Raw genomic sequence first — 19,139 nt, forward strand, 5'->3', positions numbered from 1 at the left:
GAGGAAGAGGTGGGGTTTGGGGCCTGTGTAGGTGCGGAAGAGGGACTGTTCCGCATAACCTACAAAGAGGCAGGCATAGCTGGGGCCCATGCGGGTGCCCATGGCCACCCTCTTAGTCTGTAGGAAGTGGGAGGAGTCAAAAGAGACAACTCAGTCAGCTCAAATCGAACAGTGCTGCCACAACAAGTGGGCACCATGAGTCACAGAGAAATCAGAATCAATTTACAATCAGGTTGCAGACCCAGGAACATTGCAAACTATAGAAAATTGATGGCTCAGAAAGAGGCCATTTCAGGCTACTGGCCCTGCATAACCAAGATTAAAGAGACATATTAGAAGACTATGTAGATAAAAATCAGTTAGATGGTGCAAGGTAAGAGATATTAGAGGCTGCAGAAAAGGTGGGAGATCAATTAAAAAGTGATAGTGGGAAGTATTTAGTTAAACAGCATAAAGCAAGATTCATCCACAAAATAAGTGAAGCAAAATTGAGATTATTATTAGGACTACAGACAGCAGGAATCATCCAGAGAAATCCATTGAAGGAACAGGATTCATCTTGTACAGCTTAGAAGTGCAGGATACATATAGTAAAGTTGTTAAGGAGACTGAAGCAATTTATTAAAGCCACGAGCAATGTGATTCATTTGCTCAAGCTATTAAGGAAAACGAATTGTTTATTAAAGACGTGATCAGCAGCATTCATTAAGAAAAGTCACAAAGAATTTGGGAATTATCAGAAATTAAAAGGGAAACTATTGGAATAAAGTAAAGTAAGAAGTAACAGGATTGAAACAGATTGAAAATGCTGAGGTGACTCAACAGGGTGGATGTGAATATGATGCGCTCACTAATGGAAGAATCCAGAACTAGGAAAAAGTTCTCAAGGGAGGCGAGTCTTTGGAACTCCTGAAATGGTGGTGGAAGCAGAGTCCTTGTTTATTTTTGGGGGCTGAGATAAAAAGATTCTTGTGAAGCACATGAGTGAAAGATTATCAGAGTAGTTGCAAATGCAGATTTGAGGTTTCAAGCAACAGTCAGTTATCAACATCTGTTTAAGGAGTACCAGAGAATAAGGTACAGAAACTTTGGTTACTCATCAAGGGCCAACTGGTAAAAGATTCCACAGGGCTTCATAGATTCAGGGTGGAATCTAAACAGAAGACAGAATCCATTGGGATTAGCTACGTTGACATAATAAACTTATTTCTTCACGTAACGTCAGCAGGATTGAAATTGACTCTACAGAGCTGGCAGAAAACGTTTTCCAATTCAATTATCCCTGATGAGAATTCAGACTGCAATAATTACTGAAGTTTGCACAGAACTGCAAATGGTGAGACAGCAAATGAGCAGTACACATCACTTGAACTCATTGGCGAATTCTCAATTGATGTAATTCAGACAGCAGTACAATTTGGTAAACAGAGAGCAATAATAGACTTGAGTTTGATGTCAGACGATGAGAAGACATATTCAAGCAAGACACTTAATCCCTATATCTTCTCAGGAAGAAATATCTGTCCTAATGACTGAAATCATCCCAAATCTGAAGCGAATGCCAAGTGGCACAATTGAGAACGAACACATTGGTTTTACAAGCAATTTAATCATTGTAGATAAAGGAAAACATCCAACCTAATGAACAAGTCGAAATAAAGTGTTTACACACTTCAAGAGAAATTTGAGAAGAAGATTGAAGACATGGTACAAACAACTCCAAGGTCACTGTTCATCTCATCTCAGCAGCAATGTCCACAACTTTGTACCAACATTCAAGAAGAAATTGCCTGGCTCAGAGAATCCAGGATACTGTAACAGCCTGGTTTGTAGATACAGGGTCATGCCAAAAATAAAATCTAAGTGCCCGGTCCAGAAATTCAAAACATTGCAATAAATAAAGTATATGTTCTAAAAGGATAAGCCTCTTCTGCAAAGGAAGTTCATGAATTTAAAAGGTTCTGCAGATATTAGAATTCGTCAATTGCTTGTTTCAGCAGAATGACAATTTCAGCAAAGGAAATCCAAGCGATAAGGCTCTCTAGTTTTAACAGGGTTCACAGACCTTACATTGTCAAGAACAGAATTAAAGTGAAGCGTATTTAACTCAGAGACCTTTCAATCTTCCAAATCTGAGAACAGTGAAACCTTCAGATGCTGGAATTTGAAAGGTCAGAGACTTGGGTGGAGATGACTAGGGTTAAATGTAATTACATACACTAAAGTGTTATGATAATAGTGCAAGAAATGTGCAAGGGGAAATGTCATAAAAGGGTGCCAGGGTCTGAAAGGATTAACGCATTAAGCACTGCTCAATGTAATTTCACACAGACTTGTCTGGTGGAACAGTTTTGGATCATGAAGGAGTAAGATATCGCATCAAATCTAATCTCAGTAACAATGTCTATCGTATCAATGTAACTTGTACCTAATTGCTTTCATGAAATAAACTGCCTCTTCCTTAAGACATGAGCCACTTCCTCTTAGATCGTCAAGTGGTTTTCCTCTTCCACAACAGACCAAGCAGGCTATTTAGATCCTTACCGAGAAAGAGGATGGTGACAGCAAATATGTCAGATAGATTTCAAAGTGAGATGCAGTGCAGATTCATTTAACAATACTAATCTCAAAGCAACATGATCTGCAACCTCTTATGTATAATAGGTTTCCCAGCGTTTCAACTGTATTTAGCAGTTTATTTACAATAAATCTTTAATTCTTAAAACTAAATAGTTTATACAAAAACAAATGAACTAGTTATTAGCAACATTTACAGTAATGCTAACTTTACCTGGTATCCACACATTCCTGCACTGTTCTGTGAACTGATGAAAAAGAAAATAGATTCAGTGAATAAAAGCATGAAAACAAACTGATTCTAATAATTTAAAATAAAAAAGAAAAGTGATGTAAATAGACAGCCTATCTTTATTGGAAATATATTGCTGTTCCTTCACTGTCAGTGGGTCAAAATCCTGAAATTCCTTAAGGAATTGTGGGTCAACTTTCACATGGTCAGAAGTCACATGACATCAGGTTACAGACCAACAGGTTTACTTGAAATCACAAGCTTTCCGGAGCATTGTCCCTTCATAAGGACTTCACCTGAAGAAGGGGCAGTGCTTAGAAAATTTGTGATTTCATATAATCCTGTTGGACTATAACATGGTGTTGTGTGACTTCTGACTTTATCCACCCCAGTCCAACACTGGCACCTCCTCATAAAAGCTACAGGGAGCCTGCAGTGGTCCAAGAAGGCAGCTCACCACCACCTTCGCACAGGCAGTAAATGTTGGCCAGCCAGCGCCACCCATGCCCTGCAAGTCAATAAAATAAACCACAGTACTGTGGAACTATATACTATCAGAATTAATTTCCACAAAAGAATTTTCCTGATGCTAAATAGGTCTAGATTTTTAAATTTATATGATATGTTAAAATGTTATTAAATAATAGGTAAACAGAAACAGATTGCAAATAATCTTCTTTATCACATAAGCAACTCAATGTAGGAGTTTTAAGTACTCGTTTGTCTTTCAACACTTGTAATTTTCTTTATTGGCCACGTTGTGTTCATTGAATCCCTACAGTGTGGAAACAAGCCCTTCGGCCCAACAAGTCCACACTGACCCTCAGAATATCCCACCCAGACCCACCCCCCTATAACCCACCTAACCTACACATCCCTCAATGCTACGGGCAATTTAGCATGGCCAATTGACCTAGCTTGCACAACTTTGGACTGTGGGAGGAAACCAGAGTACCCAGAGTAAACCCATGGAATCAGGCAGAATGTGCAAACTCCACACAGTCACCTGAGGAGGGAATCAAACCTGGGCCCTGGCGCTGTGAGGCAGCAGTGCTAACCACTGAGCCGCCGTGCCACTTTACCCCCATAAGATAGTGAAAGATTTTATTTCAACAAATTTACCCCAGGCTGTGAACTTTTTGATCTTTCAACAAAACCATATCCCACTGGAATCCATTTAGTTATTCTATCTTGTAACCATCCTGATCAGTATGTGATTTTTCTGATATGTTGATCAAAGTAGCACCATATTAAAGTGTAGATTACCAAACTATTGAAAAGCCTTGTGTTTAAGCTCTATTCTGATGTTCTGTACATAAATTCTAATTAGCTTTTGAACCACAGTACCACTTCCATTGGGTTCTGTAAATTGAACCAATAGAAACAGAAGGAATAGATCATGTGTCCCTTCATCCTGCCCTGCCAGTCAATTCTGTTGGAACTCCACTTTTTTGTTCACTCTGCATATCACTCAGTTGCCAAGAAAACAAAAATCCATCTATTCCAGTGTTGAACATATTCAATAAAGGAACATCAACATCATCCATGGGAGAGAATGCCAAACATTCATAACATCCAATAAAGGCATTTATCCTCAAGTTACCTGACAACAAGCTATAGGTGCAGAATTAGGCCATTTGGCTCATCCGATCTGCTTCACCATATCATGGCTGCTTTGTTTCTCAACCCCACTCTCTTTCTACCTCCCCATAACCCTTGTTACCTTTACTAATCAAGAACCTGTCAATTTCCTTCTGAAAGACACTCATTAACCTCTGCAGCAATGAGTTCCACAGATCCACCACCCTCTGGCTGAAGAAATTCCTCCTCATCCAAAAGGTCGCCCCTTCACTCCAAGGCTGTGTCCTTGGGTCCCAATTTCTCCTACTATTGGAAACATCTGCTCCAAGTCCATTCTAGCCAGGCATCTCAGTATTTTGTAAGTTTCAATATGGTGCCCACTTCATCCTTCTAAACTCCATCGAATACAAACCCAGAGTCCTTAAGTGCTCCTCAAATGACAAACCTTTCATTCCTGGGATTCAGATTGTGTCCCTTATTCTAGATTCTCTAGACAGGGGAAACAATTTCTCAGTGTCTATGCTATCCATCCCTTTCAGAATCTTGGATGTTCAAATGGGATAACCTTATACTCAAATTCCAGACTGTATAGGCAAAATTTGTTCAGCCTCTCATCACAGGAAAACATTCTCAAATCAGGAACCAGTGTGGAGAACCTTTGCTGTACTTCGCGATAAATGGAGACCAAAACTGTGCAGGGAGCTTGAGGTGTGGTCTCACTAAATCCCTATTCAAGCTCTATCATCTACAAGAAATGAAGGCACTCTATTATGTAAACGAGGACAGAACACGTAGAACAAGACAAAGTCAGGTAGCAACATTGCTGGCAAGGGAAGTTATGGAGCTAAACTCTAAAAAGGTGATTAAACAAAGGCAGAGTGCCAGGCCGGACACAACCTTACATAAGATGCTGAGGTTCTTTTGAATGAGCCTCTCAAAGTTTTCCTCACGCAGACTGTGGTTTGCAACTCTAACATGCAGGGAACCACAGCTCCATACAAAGTTCGACTGACTCTACTAAAAGCACAGAGTAGTAAACAATGTCCATCTCCACAATGCAGCCGACTATTTCAAGAGTTGTAGTGAAAGACTGAAATCCGATTAGCCCACATCCTGGAAAGATCCTCTCAAGATTTCAAAAGCCATCCAGACTCAACATAAATCCAGGCTGACAGTGAAAGGAAACAATACTAAAAATGAGTTAAAACGCTTGTTTGCAATGTGTAGTATCTGTAATAATATTGAGGTGATAGACAGGCAATCACAGAGATGGAATAGCTGTACTTACTTGTGATAACATAATGGCAATAGAAAAAAAAACAGCTATCAGTAGGACAAAAATTGAATCTGTACTTATAGAGAAACAAGACAACAAAGGATCACTCAGACTAATGGATATGATCTACAGAGCATTTTACAGTGGAAGGGAGGCAGAGAAAGAAACATACAGGTAAATTAGAGAATTGGTCATTGCTTCATGTGTTATTTTTATTCATGGCGTGTTTTATCTAACCTGATGTTAATTGGCCGAAAAGTTACATAAAAGGGATAAGAGAATGAACTTGCTACTACATGTACTAAACTCATTTCTAACCCAATACTTAACAAGCCCAACAAGGAAAGATTTGCCTTTGCATTGATCAATGGAAAACAGACCAAAGCAGATAGGAGAAGTAATAGGAGACAATGAAGTAATTGTGACCATGGTATAAGTTTGTATGATTAAGACCCAGTTAAGAGATTGCAGGAAAGTTGATTTTGGCAGGGCTGTGAACAGAAGTTATAAAGTTAAAATGAGTAACAAAATATGCAAAACAATGATGTCAAACAATTATGTAAACGTTGAAACAATATTGAACAGCTTCAAGGAAAATATATTCTGCTGAAATGAAAGAACAAATTGTGACTTCATGGATGAATGAAGGAACAGTTGAAGGTCTGGAATGAGGTATATCTTAACTTCATAGGCAGCAGAGGAGTAGACAAGAAGAGAAAATGCCAAGAGATTAGAAGAGAAGTAAAAAACAAAAATCAGGAAGACAATCAAGAGCAATGATATTAAATTATCACAGAATATGAAACAAAATAGTAAAATATTTTGCAGCCACATCAATAAAAAGATGGCTATCATGAAAACAGGAGCATCAAGGGATGAACAGGATAAATCACAGGCAAGGATAGAGAGCATGCAGATAGGGAGACGGAATAAATAGATAGTGAATGATGAAATGAGCAATAAGTGCGAGAGAGAGGGGATACAATGAACAAACTAAAGAAATTCTATGTGACTAGGAACCTACCCTGCATGGATTGCATCCATGAATTTTATGTGGCAAAGAGATAACAGAAGTATTGCCATTCACATTTATTAATTAGAAAAAAGTCAGAAAAAGAAAGGACTTGCAAGAAGCTTATGTACTTCTGATATCTGAGAAAAGGGCAAAACATGCCCAAGGAATTTTGTAATTACTTTGGTGGAAGAAAAAAATAATTGAATCCTTACTAAATAATGAATAGAAGCACATTCAGAGGTAAGAAAAGAACAATGAATAATCAGCAATAAGAGGAAAACTTCTGCTCAACCAAGCTTACGTATGTTGACTCTGTTACTTTGTCAAAACAATGTTAATACAGGAGATGTAATTTATTTGAATATTCAAAAGGCCTTCAATAACATGCCACATAATAAAGTAATGAGTAACAAAAACAAATTTCTGGAAAAACTCAGCAGGTCAGATGGTATCTGTGGAACAAATACCGAGTTAATGATTCAAATTCTTATCTTTGAGATAAGACTGTGAGCTCACTACCACAGGTACTGGTTGAAATTAATAGTACTGATGTGTCTAAGCAGAAACTAGATAAGCATTTCAGGAAGCAAGTAACAGGATGAAGAGAAGTGGGAGGTGGGTCGAGTGGAACATAAAAACAGGCATTGCCTGATTGGAACTAATGGTTTGTACATCCTTCAAGATACTAAGTGACTGTCTTCAGTCTTTTTTACTCTTGCATTCTAAACCCCTTGCAATAAAGGCCAATGTATCATTTGCCTTAACTACTGATTGTACCTACATGTTTACTTTCTGCGTTTCTTTATGAGAACACCCAAATCTTTTTGAACATGAACATTTTAAAATTCCAGGCTATGGACAAAATAAACAGCATTTCTATTCTTCTGAGCAAAGTGAATACCCTGATAGACCTGAACATTATACTCCATCTATCACCTGTTTTCCACTAACCTAACCTGATGGACCTTTGCAAACATTTTGTATACTCTACGCAATTTATTGTCTCACCTAATTTTATATTGTTGTGGAGGTGCCAGTGTTGGACTGAGGTGGACAAAGTCAGAAGTCACACGACACCAGGTTATAGTCTAACAGAATTATTTTAAATCACAAGCTTTTGCCGTGCTCCAAAGGTTTATTATTTCAAATAAACCCGTTAGACTATAACGTGGTGTCATGTGACCTCTAACTTTATCTTTGTATTAGCAGCATCAATCTATCTATAAACGTACCAAAAACTTTTTGCAAGTTGTGTACTAATTCTATTTAATTCCATATATTTTTATGTGCCAAAATGTTTTCAGATGCATGCAATAATTGATCATTTCAGTTTAAATTTTGCTTGCTTTTCTTCTCTTCAAATGTATAACGGATTTGATACTCTTGCAAATTATAAATAGTTACTGCAAAATGGGGGTACTAATCTGTCAAGATTTAATGGTATCTGGCAATTTTTAAGGCAATTTAACCTTAAAGAAGAAAAAAGTAATTCAAACCTGGGGTGTCCATATTTCATTGCATTTGGACCTATAAAGATGAAGAAATTATTGCATTTAACAGGCTTGTCTTCTTCCCCAACATGCTTAAATATTCTACTTCTGAAATTATGAAAGTAAAGACAAACTCAGTTTGTTTCTTGTTTCTGCAGCATATTCTTACATAAAATTGCTCTTTTAGTGATCAAAATATATTTTAAAAAGACTTCAAGTATATACTAAAAAAAAGTTCCTGCATTGAAAACCTGTCCAATTGACTTTTTTTTAAAATAGAAAAGGATAATATAAAATTATAAATAATTTCTTGTTTTTCATTCACCCAAAGGAATACTTTTTTTAAAAAAATCAACACCAAGTACCATATGGTCAGTTCCATCAGCAAAACCTTGTGAGAAACAATGATAACTATGCATGGTGTCCAAGTTTAGGAAATGTTAAAACATGAAAAATCTACTAAAGGTGAGTGATTGGCAGCATTGAATTAGATACTGCCTCTTTATGCCTATTTCCTTAATTTAGTGAGTCAAATAAACAAAGAAACAAAGAAACCTACAGCACAGGAACAGGCCCTTCAGCCCTCCAAGCCTGCGCCGATCAAGATCCTCTGTCTAACCTGTCATCTATTTTCTAACGGTCTGTGTCCATTTGCTCCCTGCCCATCCATGTACCTGTCCAAATATATCTTAAAAGACACTAACGTGTCTGCGTCTACCACCTCCGCTGGCAATGCGTTCCAGGTGCCCACCACCCTCTGTGTAAAGAACTTTCCACGCATATCTCCCTTAAACTTTCCTCCTCTCACTTGGAACTCATGACCCCTAGTAATTGAGTCCCCCACTCTGGGAAAAAGCTTTTTGCTATCCACCCTGTCTATACCCCTCATGATTTTGTAGACCTCAATCAGGTCCCCTCTCAATCTCCGTCTTTCTAATGAAAATAATCCTAATCTATTCAACCTCTCTTCATAGCTAGCACCCTCCATACCAGGCAACATCCTGGTGAACCTCCTCTGCACCCCTTCCAAAGCATCCACATCCTTTTGGTAATGTGGCGACCAGAACTGTACACAGTACTCCAAATGTGGCCGAACCAAAGTCCTATACAACTGCAACATGACCTGCCAACTCTTGTACTCAATACCCCGCCCAATGAAGGAAAGTATGCCATATGCCTTCTTGACCACCCTATTGAACCTGCGTTGTCACCTTCAGGGAACAATGGACCTGAACACCCAGATCTCTCTATTCATCAATTTTCCCGAGGACTTTTCCATTTACTGTATAGTTCGTCCTTGAATCTATTCTTCCAAAATGCATCACCTCGCATTTGCCAGGATTGAACTCCATCTGCCATTTATTTGCCCAACTCTCCAGTCTGTCTATATTCTGCCGTAATATCTGGCAGTCCCCTTCACTATCAGCTACTCCACCAATCTTAGTGTCATCAGCAAACTTGCTGCTCAGACCACCTACAGCTTCCTCCAGATCATTTACATATATCACAAACAACAGTGGTCCCAGCACAGATCCCTGTGGAACACCACTGGTCACAGGTCTCCAATTTGAGAAACTCCCTTCTACTACTACCCTCTGCCTCCTGTTGCCCAGCCAGTTTTTTTATCCATTTAGCTAGCAAACCCTGGACCCCATGTGACTTCACTTTCTCCATCAGCCTGCCATGGGGAACCTTATCAAACGCCTTACTGAAGTCCATGTATATGACATCTACAGTTCATCAATCAATCAAGGTGATGGAATAAACGTCTCTGTCCATGACTGTTTTGATGATTCATTATGTTTATTCATCAGGTGGTGACACTATATAATATCAATTCAACCCATAATGAGTGCTGAGTGGGATATTTATAATTGACAGATGAAGTAAAGAAGCACCAAATGACATTTCAAATGGCTTTGTATGGACACTTCATGAGGTCCATAGGCACCACATATTGCTACCTGTACAGGTTTCTTTGCTAATATTGCAAGTTGAGTAGGTAGTGACAAGTTTCAGGGGAACTGACATAACCTTTTCTTGTTATACTTGAACAAATTTCCAACCAAATAAATTTAGGCAATGAAGCCAAGAAAGAAAACTGATGTGGAAAAGAAATAGTCCTTCCCTTTATAAAGAAAGTAGTCTCAATCCAACTCTACGTAGGTATAAGCAGAGTTTATAACATCCTCCAGTTAAACATTAATTATAAATTTTACTTCCTAACCACAAAAAATGGGAAATGGGAAGTTAATATAATGGTGCACATGGGAATCTCAAAAGGAGATTGAACTTGAAGCTCACTTCGGTAAATTTGTTGTTTTATAATGCGCATACCCACATGACACTAAAACAACAAATGGACAGTGCTAATAGTACTGGTAACACACATCAACTTGCTGAAAAGAAAGTCAGAAATATCTATAAGGGACAAGTAGTACCTTTAATCATGGAATGTCGTCGTGAAGGATAGCGTTTGCTTGGGCGCCTTTCAAAGGTACTTGTCCGTCGCAATCTACTCTTATGTGTTGCTTCATATTCAGTTCGACCACTGGAATAAATATTGGCATTCAGTTGCACAAATAGGATTTAAACAGGCAGAAATAAGCAAAACACAATTAAATTCTAACAGTGATACCTGAATCTAAAGCGAGATCCCAGACGCATGAAATCTGATCGTCCCTCTTTATTTTGAGTAGGAGCTCGTAGTCTGAAAAATGCATGATTCTCCACAGCACATCTCCATAAATGTTTACATGCTTTGGAATTATCTAATCGGAAAACAAATGTGTGCTCCTGCTCTCTACCCTTTGATTGAGGTGGAAAAATTGAGACACATGTTAAAAATGGTATTTTGTGCGAAATATTGTTTCTAATAAATAAAATGCATTGGCCTGGAAATTGCAGTAAAAATAGCAATGAGGCTGAGAGCAGTCTGTATTAAAATGCAAACTGAATAGCAATTTTTCACAACTAAACATGGAAATCAGAAATTTGCTTGTTTACCTGGTCCACCAGGAGCTTTACTCCAATGGTATCGCATGGATAAATTCGCTGAATTAAATTCATGGAACATACCCCAGTACCCACTGAACTACCCTAAACAAACCAGGAAATGGTAAGGCTGATCCATTAAAGTGGAAAGAATTTTTTTTTTTAAATGTTATGGAAAGTCTTAATTCAACCCAAACACCACCTCTGCACAATTCTAGAGTCTTATTCTTTAACATTTTAGCTTTCTGTGGAGTTTTTTTTAAACTAAATAGATTTTGTTTTATTTTCTTTAATCCTCTCACAATCCCATCTTCTTTCTCCTCTTTGTATTTTGTTTTCTAGTCATGATTTGGAATTGAATTAATAATTCTAATTTATACATCCTAGCTCAAACACTACATTTCTTAGAAAGGATTTTTAAACAAATATACAATTTATTGTACTGTTTAAAATGTCTATTTAGTGCAAAAGCCCCTATGAGCTGTGTGGGCAATTGTAATTGCATGAACAATGACCTCACACTGATTGCTGCTAACTATAAAATCCAGGCCTTTAAAGCTGATAGATCCTTTGAGTATTATTTGTTTGTTTGTTTGTAAGCTTTTGGGGTGAAAGAGTCAGTTACTAGGAGGCATAGGTTTAAGGTGCGAGGGGCAAAGTTTAAAGGTGCTGTATGAGGCAAGGTGTTTTTTTTAAAAAGAGGGGGTGCTGGGTGCCTGGAACTTGCTGCCGGGGGAGTAAGTGGAAGCAGACACTATAGCGACTTTCAAAGGACATTCTTGACAAATACATATATAGGATGGGAATAGAGGGATACAGTCCTGGAAGAGTAGGGGGCTTTAGTGGTGAAGGGCAGCATGTTGGTGTAGGCTTGGAGGGCCTGTTCCTGTGCTGTAATTTTCTTTGTTCTTGGTTCTCTCATACCACCACCTCTGCTCCCAGCAACTGAGCTATGAGATTATTTTCTGCCTATCAATAAAATTAGAATCTTATTCACTTCAACATGTAATTGTAACAATCAGTTTAGGAATACAATGAAGCAATCTCACAGGATGTCACAGTTTATGATTTTGGATAATTTCTCCACACAATTGTTTTTGACTTTTAAAAGCAAAGTATATTCTCAAGCTTAAACAAAAGTATTTAGACAAAATTTGGTTGGTTTCATCATAAGACCACACAATAGCTTGTCTGGGTATTCAAAAGAATACCTTACTGCCTATTATGTTCAAAAGTCTTTAAATACCTGCCTGTTTGTGAAAGGGTAGAAGATACAGGCTGAGGCAATGGAAAATAAAGTTGTCTTTTATTCAAAATGGAAATGCTACAAAGGCAGTCAGACATCAAAAGATTAAGGAAGGTCGGTTGCAGGAATGAGTAGTTAGAAAATTGGTTTTACGTGAAGCAAATGGTGCATAGATTGGTCATTATTTTAGGTTAAACAAATAACATCCATGAAAATGAGTGATCTCAGCACAGTTCTGTGTCTTGATTTGAGGGGAATAAAGCAATTAGATTCAGACTTTGTTTAACCAAATACTCATTCATTCCAACTACAGAATGAGAAAGGAAATATATGTGCATAATATATGAGCATCAAGTCCAGGTCACAAAGGAAGTCTTTCATTACATGCATAGATTATACTATTGAGCAACAAGATACAGGATTGTAAATCAGTCTAAACACAGTTTCGAAGTGCCAACACTGAACCCAAGAAAGCACTTATGTAGAACTTAATTTGTACAAGGTACAAATACACGTTGAGAATTTGGTAGCTTCAGATCCATAACTGAAAGACTAACTTTGTGTGGTAGCCCATTGACTCTGAAAATGAAGTTAAGCCCTTGAAAATCTTCAGTTCTGCTGTGCATTAGCAAAGACAGTGTTAATTTGGGCTAGATTCAATAATGTCAGAAACCAGAAGTAACAGAGGCCTTATGTATTCCTTGCATCTGCTTAAGATGCCCAGAAGATGTGCTACATACCTGTTCATCATCCTCCACAACAACAAGTGTTAATTTGTTTTTTTTGAAATCCAGCTGTGTAATTTTGGGCCTGCGTGATAATAAAGGAGGTGGTCAGAGAACTTAAACAATTTGTTTGCACTTTGTTTTCATATAGTAAAATGTGATAAAAGTAACATCCTTTACCAAAAGAATAAGCCTATTTTGTTTGATCCTTCAAAGATCAATATGCCTGTTGGTGTCAAACCAAGGGAATATTCATATCCATCTCTTCCCTAGGAAAAACAGGAGAGATATGTTAAGGCAATCCACCAATAAATATAGAGATAACACTTTGTGGAGCTGGAGGAACACAGCATGCCAGGGAGCATCAAAGAAGCAGGAAAGGTGATGTTTCAGGTCCTAACCCGAAACGCCAACTTTCCTGCTTCACTGATGCTGCCTGGCCTGCTGTGTTCCTCCAGCTCCACACGGTTATCTCTGACTCCAGCATCTGCAGTTCTTATTATCTCCACAAATAAATATAATTACTTTTTTGAAAAGACTCTTTTTAAGATTACCTTAACAGTGTGCATGTCCACACCATACATTTCTAGCCATTTAGCTTTGTTCAAATAACACAGTTCTGCTTGTGCTGGGCTTTTCCCCCTGTGAAAATGAGAAAATGAAGTCAGTAATGACGCCCACGTTTGGTCAGTATTTCAATTGCAATCATATGAACAATCACTACCCTTGCCATAACTGAAGAATTTAAACTTTCAGCACTTTCATTACATATTCTTCATGAGCCGCTACACAAAGTGTTAAGCAAAATTTGTTCGATTTTTCTATTTGTTTTGTTCTATATTTGTAGTATGTCATACTTTCCATCAGGACCCCAGTGCCACATTCAATTGCAAACTTCCCTCATTAGTTCAGTGGAAACACAAGCAAAAAGGAAAGACAAGGTAGATTTAAATCTTAAGAACATTTCAATAATCACTTGATTACAAGCACTATATATGAACCCTAGTTTGTGGCTAGTCTTTGTATACACAGTCATTAATACCAACTTTGGCACGCTCCCACAAATGTCTAGTTGTCTTTAGTAACAGTTGTCAAGTTTTTCAATCCAAACTGACAGTTTTTGAAGAAGATGGCAACAAGCATCATGAGAAGATGCAACTTGAATTTTGAGACAGATTATAAGACTGCATTTTAAAAATAGAGTTCATCATGGGAAGGCCACCGTTTGCCAACAGTAAGAGGTTGTGTGACATAACTACAAGAACAGGTTCTACGTATATAATGCCTGTAAAGTCATAAAGCATCCCTTTCGACAGTATTATTGAACAACATCTGATACTAAGCCACATGAGGGGATATTAAAGCAGATGATTTAAACTTTGGTAAAGAAAATTTTTAGGAGTGACCAAAGAAAGAGAAATAAATGCATAGAGATATTTAGGGAAATAATTCCTGAGGTTAAGGTCATGGTAACTAAAGGCAGAGCTGTTAATGATGGACCAAGGGAAACTGGGGATGCTCAAGAGGTCAGAGCTGGAGGAGCAGAAATATCTTGGAAGGTTATGGAGGGGACATTACAGAGATAGGGAGAGAAGCGACTGAGGAATGACTAAAAGAGGATAAGAATTTTAAATTGAAGCATTACTTACATTGCTTTCTGGAAACCAATGAGCAGATAAGGGATGGATGAATGTCAGTGAGTGTGAGGATATTAAAAAGAAAAATATTGATTTCAGTATCCAATGAGTTCGAGGTGGATGTAAAGAAATCCTCAATTTGCAGATGAATGCACTGGAAATCTGCTACTTTGTAACTAAACATTTTTGTTGAGCACAATACCACTTAAAGTTTTAAGAAAAACATTAATATATGTTTTGAAACAGTTTATACTATAACTCAACTATTTTCAGACTATGGGAAAAGGATTTTCATCAAATTACAGCAAGACTAATATTTGGCACCTGTTCTGACAAAAGATCATTGATAGAAATATTAACCATAGTGTTTTGCTCCACTGCTGCTGCCTAATTTGCTTATTATTTCAAGCTTTCATTTCATTATGTGCATTTTAATTATTGACGCTAATACTCACTTTGGAGATGTGCGCAGCGCCTCTAAGAGACTCAACACATGGAACTGCTAGGCTATGACACTAATTGTATAACTTTAACCTGGTAGGTTAGGTACAGGCTTGGATGAGGCACTGACAAAAATGTTTATTCAGTCATGAAAAGACTTGCATTCAATGTTAGAACACAACAATATTCTAGGTTAAAGGAAAAGTTACATCTTCCAGCGCTACCCACACTGATTATTTATTCTTTAAACTCCAGATTTCTGTTTCTGTGACTGGAAGTCCGTTTTCAGTAGACTTCTAAACAGCCTGGGTGCTGACGCCCCTCCGTTTTGTGGTGTACATCAACGATTTTGTATTAAATGTGGAAAGCAGGAGGATATCAGATTGGTCAGCTGGGCATAGCAGTGGCAAATGGAATTCAACCTAGAAAAGTGTAAGGTAATTGGAAGGACAATAAGGCAAGAAATTACACTATGAATGGTGAAAGACAGGAAAATACTGAAGATGAGAGGGATCTTGGTGTGCATTAACAAAGAGTCCTGAACATAGCAAAGAAGGTAGATAGGATAATTAAGATGACATATGGGATACGTGACTTTATTAGAGTAGGCATAGAATATAAGTAGTAAAAGCAGCCCATCTGGAAGATCATAATCTAAATCAAGCAGAGTCAGCACAGCTTCATAAAAGGGAAATCGTGTCTGATTAACTTATTTGGGGTTTTTGAGGAAGTCTCAACCAAATTGGTTGGACGGGAACCTAATGTGTTGTATCTGAACTTCCAGAAGGTATTTGATAAAAATGCCTCACAAAAGGGTCAGTCATAAGAGCCCATGGTCCCAGAAGTAACATATTGGCATGGATAGAGATTTGTTTAAGACAGGGAACAGTGAGTAGGGATAAAAGGTTATCTTTCAGGTTGGTGACCTGAGACCAATGAGGTCCCAGAGGGATCAGTGCTGGGACCCCAACAGTTTATAAAGTATATTAATGACTTGGAGAAAAGAGATATGCTTTAACCAAATTTGCAGATACCAGAAATAAGTGGAAATGCAAGTTAAGAGACAGAGCAATCAACATTATTTTGAGAGATAACAAGGTGTAGAGCTGGATGAACACAGCAGGCCAAGCAGCATCAGAGGAGCAGGAAAGCTTGACATTTCGGGTCAGGACCCTTGTTCAGAAATTGGTCCCGACCCAAAATGTCAAGCTTTCCTGCTGCTCTGATTCTGTTTGGCCTGCTGTGTTCATCCAGCTTCACACCATGTTATCTCAGATTCTCCAGCATTGGCAGTTCCTACTATATCTGTAATTATTTTGGGGAGAATGTGACATCGTTTATTTGGAAAGGAGAACAAAAGAACTGAATGTTATATAGATGAAAGAAAAACTGCAGAAAGCTACAACACAAAAGGAACCTGAGGTTGTGCACAAAACAGAAAGCTACTAAACAGGTGCAACAGGTAATCAGGAATGTTCAACATTGGCCCTTATTTCCAGTGGGTTGGAATAGGAAAGTCTTACTGCAAATGTGCAAGGTGCTGATGAGGCCATGTCTGGGGTACTGAGAGCAGCTTTGGCCCCTTTATCTAAAGAAGATATTACTACATCAGTGGAAGTTCAGCGAAGGTTCGCTAGGACCATCCCCAATAAGGGGGGAATTGACTTTTCAGCAAAAGCTAACAAGTTGAGACTCTACTCATTGGAATTTAGAGGAATTAGAAGGGGCCTCACATTCAAACATGTGGGATTCTTTAAGGAGTTAAAGGGTAAATATCGAGAGGATGTTTCCGCACATAGGAGAGCTCAGATAAGCGGGCACAGTCTCAGAACAGACGGTTGCCAATTTAACACTGAGACGAGCAGTAATTGCTTCTCTCGGAGGGTTGACTGTCTTTTGAACTCCTTGTCAGACAGCTGTGGATTTACTTGTGGTATATAATTAAGGCCAAGATAAATAGATTCTTGATCAGTCGGGGAATCAAGGGTTAACGGGAAAAGGCAAGAAAGTGAGATGAGGAATATCAGACCAATCATGATCCTTTTGAATGTAGGAGCAGGCTCGAGGGGGCTGAACAGCCTACTCCTGTTCCTATTTCTTATGGGGTTGACAGCAATGAGTTATACTGAAATTGTATAAAACAGTGATTAGGCCACAACTAAAGGACTGCAATTCTGGTCCCCGCATCATAGGAAGGATGTAATTATACTAGAAGGGGATGCAGGGGAAATTTATCAGGACACTGCATGGGTTGGAGGTTTTGAATTATAAGGAAAGACTGGATAGACTGGAGTTGTTTATCTTGAAGTAGCAAAGATTGAGAGGGGACCTGATGGAGGTGTTTTAAGATTATGAGCAGCATAGAAAGGGCAGATGGAAAGGTACTCTTCCCATTAGTCAAGAACTCAAGGATTCAAGAAAGAGGTAGAAGGCCAAGAAGAGTGTTGAAAACAATTTTTTTCATCTAAAGCGTGATGGGAATCTGGGACTCATAGCCTGAAAGGATAGTAAAATCAAAACTCTCATAATATTTAAGCTCAGCTGGTCTGGCAGCACCTGTGAAGAAAAAAATCAGAGTTAACGCTTCAGGTCTGGACCGAAACATTAACTCTGATTTTTTTTCTGCAGATGCTGCCAGACCTGATGAGCATTTCTAGCAATTTCTGCTTTTGTTCCTGTTTTAAAGTATTCACAGTTCTTTTGGTTTTTATAACATTTAAGCAGTAGTTGGACGTTCACTTGCATTACCATATTGGGCTGAAAATTGGAAAATAGGATTAGTGTACTCAGATCTTTGTTGATTGGCATGGAAGCAATGGGCTGAATGGCCTTCTTTGTGCTGTAAATATCTATGAGTATAAGCCTGATACTGGATGGTAATTCTCCAAATTTACCAAAAGTTAGAGAGTATGAATTATCCCTGTTCTACGTCTTCCCAATCCAACATTCATCATTTTAGAGATTTATTCATTTTTATTTTGTTGAAAGGAATATTAATCCTCTCCTTTACAGTACAAACTACTAGCAACCTCACATTGGCACTTTTTAAAGTTATGGAAATTACTGCTTTTGCATTATGTATGATGAAAATTCTAGCCTAAATCTGTAATCATCAGCATTGTTTTCAACATGAACACTCTAGTTATGATCTTCTCTCTGTTACACACCTCTGGAACAACTGAATACTTTGGAGATTCATCTGTGTTACCTCGTATATCTCCAAAGTATTTCACAAAGTTTAGCTTCATGCACTTCTAAACAAATTATTATCTTATGTCCTGTATACATTTATTCAAAGTCACTTAGTTTTCTCATAATTGCTCCATAGTTCAAGTCATCCTGTGATTCTCTGCATTAGGTCAAATTTTCCTGGAGTCTGTTTGCTCTCTGAATATTATGACTTTAAAATTCATTCACAGGATGCAAGCACTACTGGCTAGGACAGCATTTATTGCACATGCTTGCAGGCCATGTGCTGTAGGTTGGCCCACAATGACATTAGGGAAGGAGCTCCAGCATTTCAGCCAGAGATGAAATGTCAATATAATTTCAAATCTGGACACAACATCCAATTATCATCTAGTCAATGAACCACTGTCTATTGATCTTATGCATAGTGAAGTAGATAGGTAACAAACCAAATTGTCAATAACCACAGGTCAAATATTTAAGTCTTTTGAAATGGGATTTCTGGCAAGGAAATGACATGTGAAAGTTCGACAAAGGGGAAATTGGTAAACCAAGAAATTAAAGACCATGAATATTGATAACCATTTCAATGCATAATTATTACAACAGCCACTCTAGTTCAGTTCTAAAAAGTGTTGCTCTGTCAAAAGTGAATCTTGCAAGGAAAATGTTAACCAAGTAGCTACCTTGTCTGCTAGTTCAATGCAAAGATCTCATTGCATTATTTTGATGAGAG

General features: G+C 38.1%; 1 protein-coding gene across 1 annotated transcript in view; it reads right to left on the reverse strand.

Moving 5' to 3' along the window:
* Positions 1-19,139, reverse strand: part of LOC125448293 (band 4.1-like protein 4B) — a 289,715-nt gene that overhangs the window by 132,117 nt on the left and 138,459 nt on the right. Inside the window, exons 8-14 of the mRNA XM_059655475.1 lie at positions 13,691-13,778; positions 13,317-13,405; positions 13,152-13,221; positions 10,810-10,979; positions 10,613-10,722; positions 8,178-8,208; positions 2,792-2,825 (exon numbers count right to left, since the gene is read on the reverse strand). Coding sequence (XP_059511458.1) covers positions 2,792-2,825; positions 8,178-8,208; positions 10,613-10,722; positions 10,810-10,979; positions 13,152-13,221; positions 13,317-13,405; positions 13,691-13,778 — 592 coding nt within the window. The remainder of the gene's footprint in view (positions 1-2,791; positions 2,826-8,177; positions 8,209-10,612; positions 10,723-10,809; positions 10,980-13,151; positions 13,222-13,316; positions 13,406-13,690; positions 13,779-19,139) is intronic.

This window comes from Stegostoma tigrinum, chromosome 2, assembly GCF_030684315.1.
Source record: "Stegostoma tigrinum isolate sSteTig4 chromosome 2, sSteTig4.hap1, whole genome shotgun sequence".
NCBI lineage: Eukaryota > Metazoa > Chordata > Chondrichthyes > Orectolobiformes > Stegostomatidae > Stegostoma > Stegostoma tigrinum.